The sequence below is a fragment of the Berghia stephanieae genome, chromosome 1 (assembly GCF_034508935.2).
Source record: "Berghia stephanieae isolate SIO BIC M18660-M18661 chromosome 1, UCSD_Bste_1.3, whole genome shotgun sequence".
Lineage (NCBI taxonomy): Eukaryota > Metazoa > Mollusca > Gastropoda > Nudibranchia > Aeolidiidae > Berghia > Berghia stephanieae.
Window position 1 is genome coordinate 125,735,789 of NC_088360.1, and position 17,617 is coordinate 125,753,405.

Consider the following 17,617-nt stretch of genomic DNA (forward strand, 5'->3'; position numbering starts at 1 on the left):
AACCGAAAGAAAAAAGTTTGATTATTTTGATCCTTTTACATATAAATTTCTCAAATCCTATGACATTATAAGTGACTAGGAACAATTTGCAAAATCAAACAATTTTTCTTTCTTTTTCATTAGTTTCTAGAACCAAGGACAGAATACTACCTACTTACAGTTACGATAAAATTATGGTACCCATTGATATTTTACTGCTAGGACTAAGATACAACAGCGTTGAATTTTTAATCAGAAATTTTAGTTTGCTTTTTGTACTTTTGAAGCTTAATTTTTTTTTTTTTTTAACATTACAAACCAGCAACTCTACATCTTGGTCTTGACACAAACAAACTGAAGACACTGATATATTACTTTTGGTAACCTGGTGGGAACAATTAAAGCTGGTAATATGCATGTGTTGAAACCATATTATTTCAGAATTCTGTCGAAGTGTGATGGACGGAATCTAATGTAAACAAGACAAGAAATCAAGACTTCCAACAAAATGATGTCTCTGTATTTTTTAACTGTTATTCTTACACAGATTTTATGCTGTGTATGCAGTGAATCGCTTGTTCAAGGAAACTTGCAAAGTAACCTAGAGAGCAGAAAATTGAGTCCATTTTATGAAGGTAATGAGTGTTTCGGTGAATGATGAAAGTCATTTTGTCTGTTGTTTGTCCTTAATAATAATTATATAATGTTAATGTTAGTGTAATTAGTAGACTAAAATGCTGTGATTATTGCCAGACATGTCTGTCAATATCGCTGAACGATTATTGCCAGATACTGTCTTGCATAACGATGGACGATTAGATTATTCATAGACACTTTTTTGAAAAACTCTGCTCATTTAAACATTTCTCCACATTCCAGAATCTGGAAACTTTTTAATGCACATTCACATAGAAATAAGTAAAGTTAATAACATATCAATAAAAGTATAAAATTACCCAACACTACATCAGTTGGTGAACAGAAGGAAACTATAGGTACACAATATACGTCGACATTGATGTGGATATTGTGTCCGAATTGTTAACTTGACTGCCTTAAAAGACTTGTCAGAATCGATGCTGTGTGTTCAAATCCAGACTCTGCCGCTTTTTATTTCTTGTCTTCTTTCTACAGAGCATTGCAAATGATAAATGACCCCCCCCCCCCCCCCCCCCCTTTTTTTTTTAAATCTTTTTCTCTCTCTCTCTTTTGGTTCCTTTCTATAGAATGTTGAAAATTGTAATATTCATCCCTTTCCGTTCTCAAAAAGTGCAAATTACAAATATAAATAAATTAAAATAAACAAACCATCAAACAATATTCAGAGGGCGACCAGATCTGTGTAACTTAAAATTCATATTAATTTGGACAATTTCAGAGGCGATTTAGAAACAAAACTTACTAAAAATTCAATGATTTCTCCAGACCAGTGGAATAGTTGTCTCATCGAAACGCTTGACAAACATGCGCCATTCCAAACAAGGACCGTCACCAACCGCAAGTATGCTCCGTGGTATACGTCGGACGTTAAAGAAGCTAAAACGAAGTGTCGGAGAGCAGAAAGACGGCTGAAAACATCAGGCCTTACGATTCATCGTGAAATATTCAAGAACGCATTTCGTGCCTGGAAGACAACAAATAAAAAAGGCAAAGACCACGTATTTTCTTTCAAAATTCGAAACTTCTAAATCTTGTAAACAATTATTTAACATCTGCAATGATCTACTTGGACGTGAAAGATGCACTTCATTACCATCTACAACCAATCAAAGAGACTTGCCAAACACATTTGTCAACTTTTTTAAAGACAAAATCCATAACATTCGTTCAGAACTAGATCGGCATGAACCATTTATAGATACAAATACATTCTGTGGTATCCCTTTAGACAAGTTCCAACCAGTTTCACCTAGTTTCATAAACGAGTTGATAAAAAAAGCCCCCATTAAATCCTGCGACCTTGATCCCCTACCAGCACAGCTTTTGGCCAGCTCCATCGATACATTATTACCATCCATTACATCAATCATAAATACATCCATACTGACTGGCGAAGTTCCATCGTGCTTTAAAAGTGCCCTCGTCAAACCACTTCTGAAGAAACCATCACTGGACCACAATATATTAAACAATTATCGTCCTGTATCAAATTTACCTTTTTTGTCAAAACTTTTGGAGAAGGTAGTTCTGACACAATTAACATCTCATCTTAAGAACAACAGTTTGGAACAACCCTTTCAGTCAGCCTACAAACATCAACACAGTACTGAAACGGCACTTCTTAAAATCTTTAATGACTTGTTACAGAGGTGCCTATCATCCCGCGATCCGCGGAATCATCCCGCGAAATTGCCTTTCATTCCGCGATCCCGCGATCCTGCTTCATATTCCGCTTTTTTTTTCGACCGGACCGATAGTTAACGAAAATTTATGTGAACGGTGAAGGGTGACTTTAGACGCATTGTCTTGATATCCGATTCTCTTGGCCTACGAGTACGATTACCTAGAGACATGAATCCGACGCAAACAATGTCAAAGCCTTTTAAGGTATCGATTCTAAAATTTCAGTTTTCACGAGTTGATCAAAGTAAAGTATCAAGTCGCCCAACCTAGCCTTCGACACCCGCGTTGGTCAATCGGTCATTTAGCGCCAGTTGCCTATTAGCGTCGGTCAATCATTCATGCATTCCTTCTTGTTGCAGTAGAAGACATCCTCGCGCCTCTCCTATTCTGTTTAATTTGGATTCTCGTGCTGTGGTTTATTCAGTGACTGATTTATAATTGAATTAAGAGTTATAAAGTGCTTTTCAGATTTCATTCTTACGGAACGTGTCACATTTGGACTTGTGCTGTAGGTGATTGATTTCGTTAGACAGTCAGTCTATCTATATACTATTTATACTATCTCTAAATCCGATTGTTTTAGATCTCTACTTCAAATAACTATTATTATAGTATAGATACTAAGCTAAACTGAATAGTGGTAAATTCAGCTTGATCTGGATCTAGATAACCTTACGTTTGAAAAATGGCACCGCCAGCGAAAAAACCTAAAGTTGAGCAAAAGTTTAGGCCAGAATATACAGCAACCTGGGCTTCTATCGTGAAATCTAAACTTGGGGATTATCATGCTCGTTGTGTTATTTGTGAGACAGATTTCACTATCAAATCGGGTGGATCAAGTGATATCGATAGGCATGTGAAAACAAAGAAACATCAGGATAATGACAGATTAAAATCCAAAATGAACTCTGTGTCTTCATATTTTACTCTTACCCCAAACCCACTCGATGACAAAGTGATAAATGCAGAGATGCTGTGGAATAAATTTTTAGTTGAGCACAACTTACCAATTGCTGCATCTGATCATGCTGGAGCTTTGTTCAAAGCCATGTTCCCAGACTCGGAGATCGCCAAAAAATTTTCATGCAGGAGAACAAAGGCAACAGCCATCAATAATTGTATGGCAAATGAAATATCTAATGACATTGTCAGCAAAATGAAGTCTCAGCCATTTAGTATTTCAACGGATGGAAGTAATGATGGAGGTGAGGGACAAATGTATCCAATTGTGGTAAGGACTTTTGATGAGGAGGAGGGAAAAGTAATGACTGATATGTTTTCTCTGAAAACTTGTGATGGTGCCTCTACTGGAGAAAATATATTCAAAGTGTTAGACTCTGCATTGCAAGAAAATGGGATAAAGTGGAAAAATTGTTTGGCATTTGCATGTGACAATGCAAGTGTCATGACAGGAAGCAACAAAGGTGTGAGTGCTTTCATTCACAGGGAGAACCCAGACGTCTATATAAATGGCTGTCCATGTCACCTCCTACATATTGCTGCCAAAACAGCAACCAAAGAACTTTCAATAGATGTGGAAGAACAGTTAGTGGATATATATTTTTATTTAGATAAAAGCAGCAAAAGGAAAAAGGAATTCGTCTTTTTCCAACAACAGTGCGGTACATCTCTCCATGCCATCATTAAGCATGGTGCCACAAGATGGCTTTCCCTGCAGGCCTGCATAGAGCGCATGCTTGAACAATGGGAGCCCCTAAAAGGATTCTTCAAATCTGAACTGGATGCCTTAGGATCCAAGGACAAGGAAACCTCAAAACACACTCGCCTTGTTAGGGTTAATAAATTCTTTGCAAGCAGTAGTTCTAAGCTATTTGCCATTTTCTGCTTGAAAATCTGACAATTTTCACCTCTGCAAATCTTATGTTGCAAAAGGAATCACCCCAAATTCATCGCCTCATGGGGAGATTAGATGAGCTTATTACAGATTTGGTTGTGAGGTTCATCCGTGGGTCTGCTGTCCATAATTCAAACACCATTTTTTATATTGACGTGAGCGACAAAAAAAAATCAATTGACCAGGAAAGATTTGATATTAGGTTCAGCCACAAGAGATTTATTTCAAAAGCTCCAACTAGATCCCTCTTTCTCAGGTCAACAAGAGGACTGCTTTGTTAAAGAAGTGAAGAACTTTTTTATCACTGCCCTTAGATACATTATTAGTAAATTTCCTCTGCAGGACAAATTTCTCATGAATGCTTCTGTTCTGGATGTAAGCAGGAGGCTCTCAAACAGATATTCCATGGTGGAGTATTTCATCAAGAGATTTCCCTGTCTTATCCCAGATGAGAATGTCCAAAATCTCCACTTGGAATTTGCAAAGTTTCAGGCAGAGCCACTGTCCAACGAAATTCTTTCAGAAGAGAGGATAGATGAGCAGTGGCATAAAATCAGCCAGATTAGGACCATGGACAATATAAAGAAATTTCCATGCCTTAGTAGAGTGATGAAGGGGTTGTGTTGCTTAACCCATTCAAATGCAGACACAGAGAGAGTGTTCAGTTTAGTTAGGAAGAATAAAACTGCTTTCCGTTCTTCTCTCTCCACCCAGACCTTGAGCTCTCTTATTGTACAGAAGGTACACATGGCATCAAGAGCTCGGGCCTGTTACCAACATACTTTCTCCTCTGCTCTTAAAAGGAAGGCCAAAAGTGCTTACTCTAAGAGCCTGCAACCCTCTGATTAATTTGTCAGGAACATAATATTGTACATAGTGTAAATAGGCTTGTTGTTTTTTTATATGTTTTATGATACGTGTGACTGAATATATTTGTAAGATTGTTAAAAATTATGACTGGAAGTGGAATACCAACGGATATGATTAGAATGCAAGATATTTAAAGATGACTGACTGACTGGCTGTGGAATAAAAACCAACTTTAGATCTGAGAAACTCGAAAGATGAAAGAATATTCGTGGTAAGTGGATTCCTCTTTTTGGTCTCAAATTCCTCTTTTTCAGCTTTGAGATTCCTCTTTGGAGTATGTTAGGGTAGGCACCTCTGTTGTTATGTAATGCTGATGCTAACAATATCAATGTATTATGCCTTTTAGATCTTTCAGCTGCCTTGGACACCATTGACCATGACATTTTGTTAAGAAGACTAGAAAATACGTTCGGCATAAAAGGAATTGCCCTTAAATGGTTTACATCATATTTACAGGATCGATGGCAGACTGTCGTGGTGAATGGTGTTCAGTCAGAACAAGTTTTACTAAATTTTGGAGTGCCACAAGGCTCTGTTCTTGGCCCTGTCCTTTTTACTGTATATATGCAGCCCCTTTCTAGTGTGATATCCAGATTCAATCTGAGTTATCATTTTTATGCAGATGATACGCAAATATATGATTCAGCACCTCTTAGTAATTTACAGTTCTTAATACAACGAATTACGAGCTGTTTTAATGAGATTAAATCTTGGATGTACCACAATAAGTTTAAATTAAATGATAGTAAAACTGAGATTTTAATGTGTGGAAGGCCGAGTATCCTTAAAAGGCAAATAAATCACCTATTACTCTCGGAAATAGCACAATAGAATTTTCAAATAAAGCAAAAAACCTTGGCGTCATCATTGATAAAGATCTTTCCATGACAAGCCATGTGAATAACACCATACAATCTATGTACATAGAAATGAAAAAAATAAGCAAAATTCGTAATTTAATACCGAAGCATATAACAGAACTTTTAATTAATTTCCTGGTTTAATCTAAATTGGACTATTGTAACTCCCTTTGGGGGCGAATTTAGCTAAAGACAAAATTAGCAAACTTCAGGTTGCTCAAAATAACGCAGCCAGGCTCATTGTACGCAATAACAAAAAATACCCGTCAGCAACTCTTCTTCTCCGTGAGTTACATTGGCTTCCTGTGGAAAAAAGAGTTGCCTATAAGATTTGTACTGTTGTCTACAAATCCCTGAGCACGAACAGTCCCTCCTATATTAAAGACCTTCTAAACATATATGTCCCCAATAGAAACTTGAGGTCAAGCAATGACCAATCAATCCTTGTCAAACCTAAGCCATTGCGTAAAATAGGTGAACAGTCTTTTCAATTTTCGGCCCCCTATTTTTGGAACTCTCTCCCATCACACGTGAGATGCTCGGATTCGTTGACAACGTTCAAATCTCGCTTAAAGTTTTATCTTTTTACGTCATAATGTTGCAATATTATTTTCATATTTTGTTGTTAAATTGAATTCGTATCACGTTTCCTTCACACTTGTCTCACTGTAATATGTTTTGTTTTATATCACTGTAAAGCGCTTAGAGCCTGTGACAACGGGGTAAAGCGCTATATAAATGCCATTTATTATTATTATTATTATATATGTGCTAGATAATTTTCCACCAGTTTTGCTTCATTGTTTTGATAGTTATTTTCATCTCATATTTGGAAATGTTGTTGGATCTAGTTTTGTGAAAGTTTGATAGCAAATTGTATTATTTTGTATGAGGAAGGCATGATAATAGTAGGTGTGATCAGTTTTGGTGCGAACAACACCTAGGCCTAGGGATTTGTCAGCGAAATAAACAAATCCCTGACTATCATCAATATCCCCAAAATTGTGGTCAGAATGAGAAAATTATAGAAACAAAAGAAGCTAGGTAGGTAGTGAAATTTTTAATGGTTGGTGGACTATGAACTAATTTGCTGATGAAACAAGTTTCTTGCGGGTGGTTGGATGGGAGCATCACCCTTGAATCATATACCTATGATGTTCGCATGGGTGTACGATCCGATAGTGATGTCGTTTCTTCTTCTCTTTACTAGACTATCCTGCTTCTTTGGTTTGTGATTGTATTTTTGACAGGGGATATTTTTTTTCTGTAAATCTTCTGCCTGTTTGTTCTTGGTTATTTATAATTTAGCTTATGATATCTTCAGGTTATGATTTTGATTTACATTTGTACTATTTTTGTTAGATTGCTTGTTTTTTTGTTTCAGCGGTCTCTCATACAACCTCAATTGTGTTGGAAGAGACCTAAAGCAACAAACAAACAAAAACAAAACAAAACAAGTTTCTTACTGGATGAAAAAATAGAGGCGGAATTGTCCATCTGGCGTTTTCAGTTCAAAGTGTCAAAAACTTACATTTCATTGATGCCATTTGCTTTTTTAAAAAGCTGGATCTGGCATTTGTGCACTAATTACTTTCATTTTGTGTTAAATATCACTTGATATTAACTAATTTGCCAGTGTCTGGCAATAGTCTCTTGGGTACTCGTAATAAAGGTTGAATTGTGCACCATTCCACTTTCATTTGGTTTTTGATGAATGGATAATCATTACTTATTTGCAGTTGTAGTGTGAAGGGTGGGGAGATTCACAAACCGAAATGAACCTGAATTTTACTGGAAATTTTATTATAAAAGGATATAAACAATGATAGAATTTTTTCTTAAGTGTTTCTATGGCACATTGATTGATTGATTCATCTCAACATGTGTGTGGGATCTTGTTTTCCAGCAGCATTAGGTTTCGCTCAAATATATCTGGTGTAATGTATAAGAGTATGGATGAAAATATTCATTTAATGCAGAAAAGAAATAAGATCTCGATGATTAAGATTTTGGCTTGGGGGGGGGCGGGGGATAAAAACGTCATTTTTTATAATTTTCTATTCATGAAACACTAGTTATTTAAGAGAGGTTTTCAGTCTGGAGTGATTTTACCCTAGGTCAAATCTATAAAATGTCAACTTAAAAATTTTAAAACAAGTCTTAAAACTGTTTTGATTTTTTTTTTTTTGTTGGGTTATTTTTGGGGGTTTTTTTTTTGTTTGTTTGTTTTCTTTTGAGGGGGGGGGGGGGTGTGTGGTTCAATGAATTTGATTATTTGATACAAGGAGTAAAAATAATCTGATGCAGATTTGAGGTAAGAAAATTGTTATATTTGATGTTGGTCTCATTTATGCAGAAATAATTAATTAATATGAAGACTCTTCATAAAGTTATGAGCAATTTTATTGATTTAATAGCACGCGCTCAAATAATCAAATCAAAACCAAATTCATACAATAAACATATAAATTCCATTTTAACAATTCCCCAGCAAAGTCCAATTGTCCTGGAAGATACTGTGGGCATATGCCAGATGATGAGAACTGTGGTGTAAGTCGAGTTTTTACTTTTTTCATTATGAAATTTAACTTGATAATATAATAATAATAAAAATATGTGGTTTTTATATTGCGCCTTACCCTGTATCCCAACAAGCTCAAAGCGCCTAACAGTAATGTGACAACTTTCACTCAATTATGCAATATGAAACAAAGCAGTATATTTCTACTGTGTTTTAAAAAGAAATGTTTTAAGATGTTTTTAAAAGAAATCTGCATCATTAGTGTCTCTGATTTATCTTGGAAGGGAATTCCAGATTAAGGGTGCCAAATATTCAAACGCATGCTCACCAATTTTATGACCACATAAATGTGATTATCAGACTTTGATCTCAGATTTCTGGCTAGGACGTAGAATTTAAGCTTCTTTAATTATGGCATTACCTATACCTTGCTATTGTTATACAGTCAACCTGTCAGCTTTTCCAGAGCCAGGTATCATACTCATACAAATGTTCTCCTTATACAGGTGACCAATTAAATGTCATCATTTTTGTTTGGGGGGGGGGGGTACTTTTTTTGTGTGTGTGTTAATGAAGTAATCTTGTTTGTGCCACACTACCAGATGGTTGGTCACAGGCTTTTGAACTGCAATAAGTTCCATTGAATTACAGCATTTCATTTTTCTCTCTTCTCCCTCTTATATTTGAAATCTTTTTTTATGAATAGTTTATACATTTGTAGGGGATTTTTTTTTTATTGGGGGGGGGGGGGGGGGGGGTGATTATAGTCATAGTTAATTTGAGAAACTTCTATCACATCTACAAACCTTGATTTCAAAATAATCCTGACAACCTGCAGAGAATAATCATGCATCGTTGTAATATTTGCTCTGATATTTTGCTTTTACTTTTGAATATTGCTCCCAGTTTTCGTATATATTATATACGAGGTATGTTTCAGAATTAAGTTTCCCTCTGGGGCTACACTCACATAATCTTATGAATAACCTCGTATTTGGTATCAAATGAAACTTTATTCAGTTACCTATTCAACATAAAAACAATTAAGTGCGACACACTTCTGCATACAGTGTACTCAATGGTCAAAGATGGTGAGCAGTGGCTGTTTGTCTAAGGCCATGATTGCATTCCTCATCGCCTCTTGAATCTGGTCCTCGTCTTCAAATTGTTGAGCTCAAAGCATTTCTTTCACCTTGGGGAAGAGATGGAATTTGCATGGGGCAAGATCAGGTGAATAGGGTGGGTTCTCCAACAATTGTCACAAGTAGCCCTCGTTCAAGGAAAAGGGGTCTTTTTTCATATAGCTAGTCTCAATTTGTCTTTAACAGTTTGACCAGGTGGGATGGACCAGTTCAGTACAATGCCATATGTGTCGTAAAAACGATGTGCATCACTTTCTTCTCTCCTTGTTTTCTGAGGGCCTTCTGCATGTCAGATCTCCCATATTTAACTTCCCTGTACCACCGTCTAACAATTTGAATTAAAGGAGCATTGTGATTCAAAACTTTACAAAGGTCTCGGTTCGATGACAACTCGATCATCATAGCATAAGAAGGTTGCACCAATGTTTTGCTAAGCCATTTTCCTTTATTACACTTGTACAAGGAGCAAAAGTACAAGAAACTTGCCACGTCATAGCTCTATGACATGACAACGAATTTACTTGAAATTTGGCATCGAGATTTCATAGATATGACGCCTTATTGTCTCAAATTTTGATTGTTCTAGGTTACTTATTAGCGAAGTAATAGAAGAAGGAAACTTTATTCTGAAACACACTTCGTACCTTTACTGATTTCATCACTTTTCACATTGAAATTGTTTTGTGGTCATATAAGATATAGAAGATGGTCTCAATCCTACCATTAGTTGTGGTGACTACAATCAGTATATAAAATGTCCACAACCATGTTATTAGGTCAAGCAATGTTAAATGTAAATTGTCGTAAGTATATAATATAATACGTTTTTTGTTGGGTTTTTTGTAGTTTCATAAAAAATGTTTTGCATTTTTGTTAATCGTTCATTTTGAATTTATTCAGGCGTGTCCCAGAGGTTTTGCTCCTGACAATAAATCATTGTGTCAGAAATGTGATGGAGAACCATCCTTCTATGATTGGCTCTACCTTGGCTTTATGGCCCTTGTCTCAATTGTTCTGCACTGGGGATTCATTGATCTTCTGTCTCGCCCAAAAAGGTATCTGTCTGTCTATGAAGTACCAAGAACTTTTGACCCTTATTCATGAATCTTTTCTTTATTATTCTCTTTATAAAAGTATGATTTTTTATTCTCTTTATGAATGTATGATTTTTATCATTTGCTTTAGGCATTTTATTCTTTTTTCTCTTTATTTGATTTTTAAAAAATAATTATAGGACTCTCTTATATCTGCACAATGTTAGAAGTTATGTGATCTCATCCTATTGAAGCATGTATTTTTAAACCACAACACAATTGGGTCCACACTTAGCTCCACCCCACCCCCTTGCCACCCATGCACTCTTTTAGTCATGAGGAATTTATGCAAACTGGTAAGAAGAATCCAGAAGCTCTGATTTCATACAATAAAGAATGTAGAACCTGTCATTATGCTTTATATGATTTGCATGCCCCAGGATTGTCTCAGACATAGATCTTTATTTTGTTTGTGTGTGTCTCTCTCATCTCTCTCTCTCTCTCTCTCTCTCTCTCTCTCTCTCTCTCTCTCTCTCTCTCTCTCTCTCTCTCTCTCTCTCTCTCTCTCTCTCTCTCTCTCTCTCTCTCTCTCTCTCTCTCTCTCTCTCTCTCTTTAAACAGTTTGTTTTGAAATTTAAAACTGACAGTGAAGGTTTCATAATAATATAGGCCAAAAAAAAAAATCTAGATGATCATCAATTGTTTCTTCCACAGATCAGTCCTGTTTTTACACTTGTCAGCATTCATTGAGTCAGCCCTAGCTGCCTGGCTGACTTTGTTCTTTACCGACCCAGTTGGAACATTCAGCATCCGTTCATGCTCTGTGAATCGTTTCAGTGATTGGTATACTATGTTGTTCAACCCAACACCTGACTATTACAATACTATCTATTGTACTCAAGAAATTGTATATCCCTTGTAAGTATATTTTTTCTTTTATAACAGTTGATGGGTTTTGTACTTTACAAGACATAGACCATTTTTCTTCCACTGGTTCTGTTTTGGGGGATTTTTGGGCTTGTTTTTGTTTTGTTTTTTTTTCTTCTCTTTTTGTTAATCTGACTGTCCAAGATTCCATATTTTGTCTGTTTCATCTAGAAATAAACTTAACAATAATGCAAGTGTCAATGATTAACTCTCATGTAATCAAGTTTGTCCTACCCATATTTAGTGGTGTCTGTGAACACTTGGGAAGCAATGCCTTGACTACCCCCCCCCCCCCCCCCCCGTCTCTCTCTCTCTCTCTCTCTCTCTCTCTCTCTCTCTCTCTCTCTCTCTCTCTCTCTCTCTCTCTCTCTCTCTCTCTCTCTTATCTCCTAGAAAGTTTTAAGTTTTTGATTATGCGCATTGATAATAGTGTCGTCATCATCTAAAATGTCTCATTTTTCAACAAGTAATGTTGCTAACATTATGAGAGAGAGAGAGAGAGAGAGAGAGAGAGAAGGAGAATGAGGTGGTTATAATTTTTGTGTTGTTTATTTATTTGCAGGTTCACTTTGGTGCTAATCTATTACACACTGTCTTTAGTGTTCATGGTTCTGATTCGTCCCATTGTGCTGCACAACCTTCCAGGGTGTCAAGGATCAAGATCTATATATGCAGCTCTATACTTTCTGCCAATTCTTGTTCTCATTCATTCTGTTTTGGCAGGGGTCATCTGTAAGTAGATTTAATATCAATAATGTTTTGTTTTGTTTTGTTTTTTTTTTTTTTGGTATTTCCTGCAGCTTTTGAAATGTGAATTGGGTTAAATACTAGATGATATTACAAAACGAACATCATATATATATATATATATATATAAATATGTGTGTGTGTGTGTGTGTGTGTGTGTGTGTGTGTGTGTGTGTTTCATACTTGTCCTAAAGACAATTCTTGTGTCCAAATCTGTCACGTCTTAAAAATTTTTACACTAGCCTCATGCATAATTTTTTTTTTTTTTTTTTTGTAATGATCTTATACAATACAAACACATTTTGACCCAGCTGGGATTGATTTATTTGGAATTTCTGGACCACACTGTTGTTTACTCAACATCCTAAACCTACTGTGTATAAAGATCAAGTTAACTCACTCAACCCTAACACCCACTATCTCAGTACTCACAAACTCAGTTCACCACTATCATCGATGTTTATGTATGGTATGGACTATTTTTGGAATGATTTAACAAGTCAAAACAATCGACATTCTAAAGTTCAATAAACAGCCTATACTTTATTTGTTTGGTCCAAATGCTGTTGAATTAAATTTAATTTTAGAAGGCGTGTCATTTTGTGAATCCGATAATTACACATAGTGAATTTGTCTGTGGCTTCTTTTACCCCATCCATTTTTAATAAAAAAATTTTTTTTTTTTTTTGGGGGGGGGGGGGGGGGCACAAATTAGATAATGGTACTGTTTTCACTTGTTACATGATGATAATAGTTTAACAAAACTATGTCCTATTTTAAATTGGACATTTTTCTATATGGTACTGTTTTCACTTGTTACATGATGATAAAAGTTTAACAAAACTATGTCCTATTTTAAATTGGACATTTTTCTATATTTTAAGATTTAATTTTGAAATGTAGGCCTACTAAAAATCTATAGGGTGAGCGGACAACACAGAGGTAGAAAACTAGGGTTGAGTGAGTTAAGTGCTTTTATTTATTGTTGGAGATTGTATAATGAGCAAGAGTAGGAGCACACAATGAAGTGACCATCATAACAGAACATATTTGATTTGAATCCCATCTGCACCAGTTTGCTGTCTCTGAGCCTTAATTTCTTGCTAAAACAGTTGATGTGACCCACCAGCTCAAAACGATATTATGTCAGGATGAAAAGTTACCCGAAATATGAAGTTATAAATAAAATAATTAGAAATACGAACTTAAAGTGTTTTGCAGTGCAAGAAATTGTATTAATACTCCATCATAACTGAGAGAAACTAACTCCAAGTTTCATGTTTGGGGCTATAAATTCCATTTACAGCACTTAGGTCCTCCTGACATAATATATACCATTTTGAGATGATTGGTCACAAATTTTGATAAATTTATGCACTTAACCGTAGAAAAAATAATGGCTTCCTTTTGTTGATATTTTTTTCTGACTGTCTGTTCAATCTATCAGACTATGCCTTCCCATACATCATTGTTGTGGTATCTGTCATCACTAGTGCTTGTCATCTGGCGGCAGAGGAAGACCAGGTTTGTCCTTTATTTTATACAGTCATGATTTCAGTGCTAATTCAAATTTTGTATCATTTTCCCATCCCCTGCTTCTATCTTTAATTATTTATTTTCTTTTGTGTGGCAGGAATCGGGGTTTCTCTTGATATTGAATATTGCTTATATAGCCATAAAAAATATTGAGTACCCTTTAATTATATCGTTTTTGATATTACATACTATATATGTAACCATTTTTTCAAATCTGAAATATGTCCTTATATTGTAATTTATCATGAGTTTCATGTTTATTTTTATCACAGAGACCAACTGTTTAAACACCAATTTTTTATCTGCCTTTATTATTGTATGAAAATGAAATTTTAGATTTACAACTTTTTTGAAAAATTTCAGACAATGAAAGAGCTTATAAAACAGAACTTCACAGATGTGCGAAATCTGACTATTCTTCTGGGACATTGGATTCTTCATGCTTATGGAATCATTGCCATCACTCAATTGGTCCAGCCTACTTTTCACGCGGCTCTCATTGCTCTTGTCCCATTTCCAACCATTTTTTACATTCTGACTGTGAGATTCACAGATCCATCTTTATATTTTCCCTTCAAGACATGTATTTTACAAGGTCTGTAGAGATAGCTGGATATTTATTTATTTCATTGTAAATAACATAAAAAAATTTATCTTGCATCTTTTGTGGAATTTCATTGTAATTCAATTTTGTCACTGAGATTGTCAATAAACATAGTAAGAATTAGTTTGTAAAATTGATTGATAAATAAATAATCGAGGATTTGGTCTTTGAAGGACCTGCTCCAGTGTTGTCTCATCCATTTGCAGTTGATGTTTTGCTCATAATGACAGATATTTTATAAGGCCAAGAAATGTGGATTTCTGAAACCCTCGTTGACACAGACTTCTTATATGCGACCTCAGTGAGTCGAGTCCAGCACCCATTGTATCGTGACACTCAATGTCCTAAATGTCTATTGAAAAAAGATAAAAGTGGCAAGAATTATCTTGTTTGACATAGAGCTCATAAAGGAAAGAAAGAGAAAAGATGATAATGGGCTTTATAAAAATTATTGATCTCTTTTATTTTATTTTTAATAGTAATAGTGTGGTTTTGTATTGTTGTGTGTATGTGTGAGAGAGAGAGAGAGTTTGTGCTCAATGCGAATGTGGTAATCTGATTTTTCTTAACAATGGGAGGATGAGAATAAAAGGTTAACTTCAGTCAGTAAGTTGAGTGAATGGTCTATTTCATTGATAGATCAAAAATTTGGTTTTAACCCCCCCCCCCCCCCCTCCCATGGTCAGCAGAAAGTCACTCACTGTGCCTTCTCTCTCTTTATATCAGTGTTCTGAGTTGCTTCCTGTCTTTGTCTTGGAATGGGATTACACTCCAGAACGGTTTCGTCAAACTCATTTGAGTGTCCCAAATATTTTCCTTATTATTCTTTGTTATCATTCCATTCCTTCCTCAAACTAATTTTGACCCCAAACACGGTTTCCTCAAACTAGTTTCACCCAGCCAATGTAAAAAAAAAAATTTAAGTTAAAGGATTTTTTATGCTCCCAGTGACTTCGACCAATGATGATTTACTATGACATTGACAGTTACTTATATGTTTATCGTGTGCAGGTGTGTCTACCACTCGTACACTCCATAGCAGTGTCCCATAACTGAAACCTCTCTACTTATCACTTCACCATTTGTTCTAATTTTAATACCACGTGCCATGATTTGCAAATGGTTGGCTACGATGGTAAATGAATGTTGTGAAAGGGAAGAATGGAATAACCCAGGTGTCAGCCACAATGCTGCGCTGCAAATTGAGCTAGGGAGAGGTGGCTTGCTGAAGGCCACATAACGCGATGGATATTTGAACTCGGTATCTTTCGGGTGCATTGTAAGTCAATACTGCTGAGCCACACTGCACACACACTTTGCTGGTATCTGGATGAGACCTCTAGGTGATCTCAAATTACATTGATGGGATGAACTTGGAATCTACATGTTCCCAATATAAACCCATTTCCCCTTTGTCTTACTTTTTCTTGGGTATTTTAATTGTAATTCTATAATTTTTTGACTATCCCATTCTCTTCCTTTTTACTGGTGTTGTGATGTCCTGAATGTGTCACAAGCGCCGTAAAACTCTTAAAAACAAAAACATACAATTTGATTTCCACTGTACTACTAAGCTTGAAAACAACAATGTTGATAGGGTCATGGATCAGTTCTCGTTGATCGTATAGTTCAAATTGCTTTGATTTACTGTGTCGTGCATCTCATCTATTACATATTATAACTGTGATATCAGACTATGAATTTTTTAAAACTATACATTGCTCTCATTGAGTTTTCATCAGATTGTATGTATGGGTGTATGTGAATGACTGTGTGTATTTATGAGTCAGTTTTTAAAGTGTTAGACTCTATCGTAATATCAGACCACGAATTCTTTGTATTACATTGTTATCATTTATTTTACATCAGATCGTGTGTGTGTGTGTGCGTGTTCATGCCATTTACTTCATAATAATAAAAATGTTAAACTGAGTCGTGAAAAATATTGTTGGTCTTCTTCATTTGAAATCCTTTAGTCTCAAGTCGGATGATATTCATATTGGATCTAGATCGGGAGTTCTATTATGTCATGCTGATTGTCAAATAAGGCCATACACAATCAAAGGAAACCACAGCATCCATGCCAGAGTCACTAGGTAATGTATCTTTTCGTGTACCAAATTTAAGGGAGGTTTGTTGACTAGATGGGTGACAATGAATGTAGTTTGTCCCGATGATAACCATCTAACCTCATTGGGCCGAGTATTTCAATATTATACCTGGCCATTTCTGGTGCTACCTGTGTAACCAGTTTCATAGAGTGTTCTCACATTCCAGTTGGCAATGAGTGAAACTTGTCTTGGCGAGAGGCCTTTGTGGCAGAGTAGCTTCCAAAGTATGGCTTTCACTGGTCTGCGTCATATGCTCTCACCTGGTCCGATTCCGTTAGTCCTTATGATAATCTGTAGCGGTACAGTGAAACTCAGATACAACGGGGATCTTGGGACAAACAAAAAATCCTGGTTGTAGCCGAGTCCCATTTTATCCATTCATTCTGAATTTGAGAAGCAGTACTGAGGGAAGTAAAAAATACAGAAAAGGAACACATTTCGAGTTACCTCCCTAAGTAAATGAATCGGATGACGTGACCTCCATTCCTGTAAACCCCCCCCTGAAATCACCATACCCCCTTCCACTTAAATTAGGACACGGAACATTGCAACAGTTAATTCTACCTTCCTCCTTTCCAACTGTGCCACTGACAAGCACTAAGTGCACTTCAACACTCTAGTAGCGCAGTCATAGCCTCAGGCTTCACATAGAACTTCATCATCTCACTTTTCATTGGGCAGTTACCTAATCAGTCAAGAGACGCACATCCCTCACTCTACGTGTTACATACTAGGCCTGAATGTTTTGACTTGTTGATCAGCCAGTCGCGTGTCTCTCACTAGCCTTTTGTTATGTCATGGATACACAAATTACACAGAAAAACGTCAATGATTCACACAATAACTGTAATTCGTCACTCCCACCTCATCTCCGGTCTGTTTAAATTATGTGTGTCAGGTTTGCCTTCCTCTTTTCTTCTCGAGTACGTAGTTTTTCTTTACTGAGTGCCACACTTTTAACTGACATCCCTGTTGTAGCCTTGTTTCAAGAAATATTTCCCCGTTATAGCCATGCATGATTTATATGAATCATATAGACCGTAGAACGGGGATTTTTAAATTTCCAGTTGTAGCTGAGCTCCTGCTGC

At 36.0% G+C, this 17,617-nt stretch overlaps 1 protein-coding gene across 1 annotated transcript; it reads left to right on the forward strand.

The window, feature by feature from the left end:
* Positions 1-205: 205 nt before the first annotated feature.
* On the forward strand, positions 206-16,361 carry LOC144963045 (JNK1/MAPK8-associated membrane protein-like). Its single transcript, XM_078896653.1, has 7 exons — positions 206-614; positions 8,399-8,457; positions 10,471-10,625; positions 11,319-11,522; positions 12,094-12,263; positions 13,726-13,802; positions 14,178-16,361. The coding sequence occupies exons 1-7, from the start codon at positions 488-490 to the stop codon at positions 14,415-14,417; spliced, it is 1,032 nt and encodes a 343-aa protein (XP_078752779.1). The 5' UTR covers positions 206-487; the 3' UTR covers positions 14,418-16,361.
* Positions 16,362-17,617: the final 1,256 nt, after the last annotated feature.

Excerpts from the sequence above, each read along its gene's own strand:
- LOC144963045 (XM_078896653.1), top strand. The coding sequence starts at position 488 with ATGATGTCTCTGTATTTTTTAACTGTTATTCTTACACAGATTTTATGC. Across the intron at positions 615-8,398 it reads ATTGAGTCCATTTTATGAAG|CAAAGTCCAATTGTCCTGGA; the intron begins GTAATGAGTGTT and ends ACAATTCCCCAG. Across the intron at positions 10,626-11,318 it reads CTTCTGTCTCGCCCAAAAAG|ATCAGTCCTGTTTTTACACT; the intron begins GTATCTGTCTGT and ends TTTCTTCCACAG.